The sequence below is a fragment of the Dichomitus squalens genome (assembly GCF_000275845.1).
Source record: "Dichomitus squalens LYAD-421 SS1 unplaced genomic scaffold DICSQscaffold_26, whole genome shotgun sequence".
Taxonomy (NCBI): Eukaryota; Fungi; Basidiomycota; class Agaricomycetes; order Polyporales; family Polyporaceae; genus Dichomitus; species Dichomitus squalens.
In genome coordinates, this window is record NW_006766908.1 from 141,645 (window position 1) to 146,437 (window position 4,793).

The 4,793-nt window shown below is 52.2% G+C and overlaps 2 protein-coding genes across 2 annotated transcripts; both read left to right on the forward strand.

Annotated features, from left to right (window-relative positions):
* Positions 1 to 383: 383 nt before the first annotated feature.
* Positions 384 to 1,556, forward strand: DICSQDRAFT_64631 (uncharacterized protein; the record flags this gene model as incomplete). Its single annotated transcript, XM_007367512.1, has 1 exon — positions 384 to 1,556. A coding segment is annotated over one exon (1,173 nt), but the record flags the coding sequence as incomplete, so codon positions are not given.
* A 270-nt stretch (positions 1,557 to 1,826) lies between these two features.
* On the forward strand, positions 1,827 to 3,204 carry DICSQDRAFT_171815 (uncharacterized protein; the record flags this gene model as incomplete). The annotated part of the gene is made up of 3 exons (XM_007367513.1): positions 1,827 to 1,850; positions 2,649 to 3,123; positions 3,179 to 3,204. The coding sequence occupies 3 exons, from the start codon at positions 1,827 to 1,829 to the stop codon at positions 3,202 to 3,204; spliced, it is 525 nt and encodes a 174-aa protein (XP_007367575.1).
* Between the last annotated feature and the right edge of the window lie 1,589 nt (positions 3,205 to 4,793).

Genomic DNA, 4,793 nt, shown 5'->3' on the forward strand with positions numbered 1-4,793 from the left:
CAGAAGCTAGTGTGAGAGACTGTGAGCCTGAGAGTAAGTCTGAGCGCTCCTGGGCGATACTGAGTGACGACTCAATGCCTGGCTTGACTCCAATGTCTGACACGACTTCGTCATCAGGCGGAGACTGTCCGATCTCTGTAGAAGATGATGACGTTCGAGTCAGTGACACTGAATCAGAAGAATTCGAGTTCCCGCTCACCTGGAAGGAGGGAGCGGCTCGCTATGCTCTAGGGAACGTGTTCGAGCAGAGGGCTGCTCAGGTACTAGATCAGTATCGTCCCTACTGGTCAGGACAGAGTACTGACCCTGAGACCGATTTCTTCATGGTAACTCAGGTCTCTGAGTCTATGTATGTCGTTGAATGTACTGCGAACGAGGTTGAGATGTACCTCACAGCTGATGAGCTTCAAAATGCAGCTCTGGACTTACCTGCCAAGTATAGGATCGCTCTGAGTGAGCAAAACTGCCCTTATCTCATTGAGGGAGGTACTGAAGCTATGGGCGACGCCATGGCGTTAATACTCGAACAAGAACTGAATGAAACGTTACCTTATCCCTCCGGACACTCGGGCGACGTTTTGCGGTCGCGTTTCCGATGTTTTCAGCTTGACAGTGTTGTAGAAATCCTAGACAACTACCTGGCTGTGTCAGTAAGCATTAGCTGTGAGAAACTGAGGAATGTAAGGCTCGACTTTAGGGACTGGTACGCACATGAGGTCCGTCGCATCTTCGCGGATGAGAAGGGAACTACCTTCTGTTTTGAAGACCTGGAGGGCGAGCTTCAGTCGCTGTTCTCCCGGTCGCCGTTAACTGAACCATGTGGACTCACACTGGAGCTGAATGCGATTCAGTCCAGTAAGCATGCTAAGGTTGAAAGAGGCGAACTCACGGTTCAGCGGAACGCTGCCATTCCGAGGGATTTGCGTCGTGTAATCCCAGAACCTATAGTCGTTGTAATTCTAATCAATGGCCAGCCGGTGCGAGCCCTGTTAGATACCGGCTCTTTAGCAGATTTCATGTCAGCAAAGCTGGCTCACCAATTGAAGGCCGAAACCTTCGAGCTCGCAAAGCCGATGCCTTTGCATCTTGCTGTACAAGGCTCTAGAGCGAAAATAAATTATGGCTGTATTGCTTTAGTCGAGTATCAGAATATCAAGGCAAAGAGATACTTCGATATAATCAACCTGCTGAATTACGACGTGATTCTAGGCACACCATTCTTCTTTCAACACAAAGTACTTACCGGGTTCAATCCGACGAAGGTGGTCATTGGAAGCTCGTCCCCGCTGCCTATCGAGGGCAAACAGGCTCGTGTCCTCGAGTCTAGGGCTGCCGAGGTTTTTGCAAATCGTGTTGAAGCTGCGAGGAAGCTTCTGAGTGAGTATGCAGCCCCAATTTGCAAGGAGGCGAGCGACTCTCCCCTTCCTCCTCTGAGAGCGATCAACCACACGATTCCGCTCAAAGACGAGTCGAAAATATACTCGTGGAGACCATCTAAGTGTCCGGATGCACTCAGGGACCTTTGGCGAGAAAAAAGGGACGCTTACCTGAAGTCTGGGCGTTGGAAGATGTCCAATGCACGCAATACTTCCCCGATGCTGCTTCTAACGAAGCCGGGGACAGGTGTGAAAGGTGTACCACCAAAACTTCGAGTAGTTTGTGACCTGAGAGAACGGAATGCTAACACTCACAAGGTGACCTCGCCTCTGCCTGATATGGAGGCAATTCTGCGTCGAATTTCGCGCAAACCGTACAGGTCCCTGATCGACGGGAAGGATGCCTATGAACAAATCCGAATCGAGCCTACACATGTCAGTCGGACGGCCATGACAACGCCGGACGGCAATATGGTCAGTCTGGTCCTTCAGCAGGGCGATTGCAATGCTGTGGCAACTTACCAGACTCTTATGAACCATATATTTGCACCCTACATCGGAGTATTCATGGACGTCTACTTAGACGACATAGCCATCTATTCAGACTCGCTTGACGACCACATCAAGCATGTAAAATTAGTAATAGACATTTTGAGGCGAGAGGAACTCTACCTGTCCGCCTCTAAGCTTCGCCTCCTATGCTCCGAGCTGAAGGTGTTAGGACGCATAGTGGACGACAAGGGGATTAGAATGGACCCAGACAAAGTCGACAGTGTCCTGAACTGGAAAGTGCCAACAAATCGAGAATTGCTCCGAGGCTTTCTCGGCTCCGTGGGATATTTGGCTGACGACATAGCAACTATTCGGATCCCAATGGGAATTCTTACGTCGCTTACAGGGACGGAGACAAGCTTCCGCTGGGACCATACTCACCAGCGGGCGTTCGACAAAATAAAACGTCTATTACATGCGCATCGAGAGCACCACCGTGTGCCGCTCGATTATTCTGAGGGGGCTCCTCGCATTTGGCTGGTAACCGATGGCTCACATGGCGGTATCGCCGGAGTAGTCACACAGGGCGAGGATTTTCGTAAGGGCAAAGTCGCCGCCTTCTTCTCTGCTAAGCTGTCGCCGGCTCAAATGAATTACCCTGTCCATGAAATAGAAATGTTAGCTGGGGTTGAGTCGATGCGACGGCATCGCGATATCTTACTCGGCTGCGCTTTTACTTGGGTCACAGATCACAAGGGACTTATACACTTGCTTAAACAGAAGAACCTGTCTGGGCGACAAGCCCGCTGGTTAGAACACATCTCGGAGTTTAATTTCAGTATAGAATATGTCCCTGGGGTGGAGAATGTTCTTGCGGACGCGCTGTCTCGTATCTACTCTAACGACAGGCCTGGTACTGTACGGGCACCGTCTGAATACACCTCCTTCGATGAGGAGGGCGACTTCGGCTCCTCCCTTCGTACCTTCGCCATCTCGGTGCCCGTCCTTGTCGACCCGGAATCTGTTGTCGCAGCGGAGGCTGCTGAGGCGGTTCCGGGGCCGACAGTGGCAACCACACGAGTCCTACGGCCGCGGCCGCCCAGACCTCTGGTACAGGAGCGTCGGGCTCGGCGCAAGCGAGACCCGAGCGCACCCGAATCCAAGGCACATGCTACTGCATCAGTGCCAAATTTTTCTGTGGATGACCAGGCTCAGGAAAACTTACCCGGGCCTAAGGGGCACGAGGGCACGTCCGGTGCGACACGCCCTGCAGTCCCGGACCACATGCCATCAGCTGTGGCGTTTGATAGCAGTCGCCGGCCTCCCGCTCGGGTGAGCGTCTTGCCTGCCGAATCCGGACGACCGGAAACGGCCAAGGAGTTTTCAAAACGGATAAAACGTGTTGTCCTCCGTGTTCCGGATGGAGGACAACAGGAGGGCGAGGGTCTGGCGGACTTTATGCATGTGGATAATTCAATTGATCGGGTAATTTTACCCAACGAGTATGAACCCGCTTTGCCACCCTGCAAGCAGGAATCACAGTTTCTAAGCTATCTATCTGAGAATACTGAGGGCATTGACTTACTGAGGGAACTGAAAGGCCGCTATGGGGAAGATAAATTCTACGGACTGATCCTCGAAGGTCCGAAACAGTACAAGAATTTCCTGGTGAAGGATGGGTTAGTATTCATCCGAGATAATCAAAAGACGCTCTTGTGCATACCTGATGTTCGTATCCAAGGTCGGAGTGCTCGGGAAATTGTAATCAAGCACGCGCACTCGCTATTGGCCCACCTAGGCACTCACCGCACATTGACGTTGTTGCGCGATCACCTGTGGTGGAAAACAATGTTAGCCGACGTTCAAAAATATTGTGAGACATGCATGACCTGCAAAAGGAGCAAGCCCGACAACCAGAAGCCGTATGGGCTCCTCAATCCCCTTTCGGTGCCTTTCCGGCCCTGGGAAGCGATCGCTGTCGACTTTGTGGGGCCTTTGCCTGCATCGAACAACAGGGATAGCTCGTACGACGAGATCACAGTAATTATTGACTTACTTTCGGGTATGGTCCACTTAGTACCCAGTCGGCAGGACTACAAAGCCCCAGATGTGGCTGAACTCTTGTTCTCAGAGGTGTATAAACACCATGGTATGCCTAAGTCAATTGTAAGCGACCGGGATGTTCTGTTTACCAGCTTGTTCTGGACTCATCTTAACAAACTGATGGGCGTTGAGCTGCGCATGTCGAGTGCCTACCACCCTGAGTCTGATGGATCCGCCGAACGCGCGAACCGCACGGTCGGACAGATGCTGAGGCAATGTATTGGACCAAACCAAAAGGATTGGGTCAGTAAGTTGCCAGGAATCGAATTTGCTATCAACTTAGCTCGAAGCGAGAGCACGGGCTTCGCTCCGTTCTTCCTGAACAGCGGCCGCATGCCTCGAGCCATGGTCTGGGACCCCGCCGGGCCCGACGAGTACCCAGGGGTTCGTGCCTTTGCACAAAGAGTCAAAAACGCTGTAATGGCCGCGCACGACTCAATTATAGCTGCGCGGGTGAAGCAGACGAGGAATGCAAACCGAAAACGTCGTCCGGCTCCCTTTGCCGTGGACGATCTTGTCTACATTTCCACCGCAAATATTTCATTGCCCAAGGGTTACGCCAGGAAGCTGGCACCTAAATACATAGGGCCATACCGCATCTTGAGAGACTACGGTAATAATTCATACAAAATTGACTTACCTAGTAACCTGCGCCGCCGCGGAATCCACGACGTGTTCCACGCGTCCCGCCTGCGGGTCCATGTGCCGAATGACGACCGATTGTTCCCCGGCCGGCTTGACAGCCAGGTAGCCGAGCTCGAGGACAAGGACAATGAATGGGCTATCGAGAAAATTATTAGCCACAGAGGTAGAGGTGGAGAA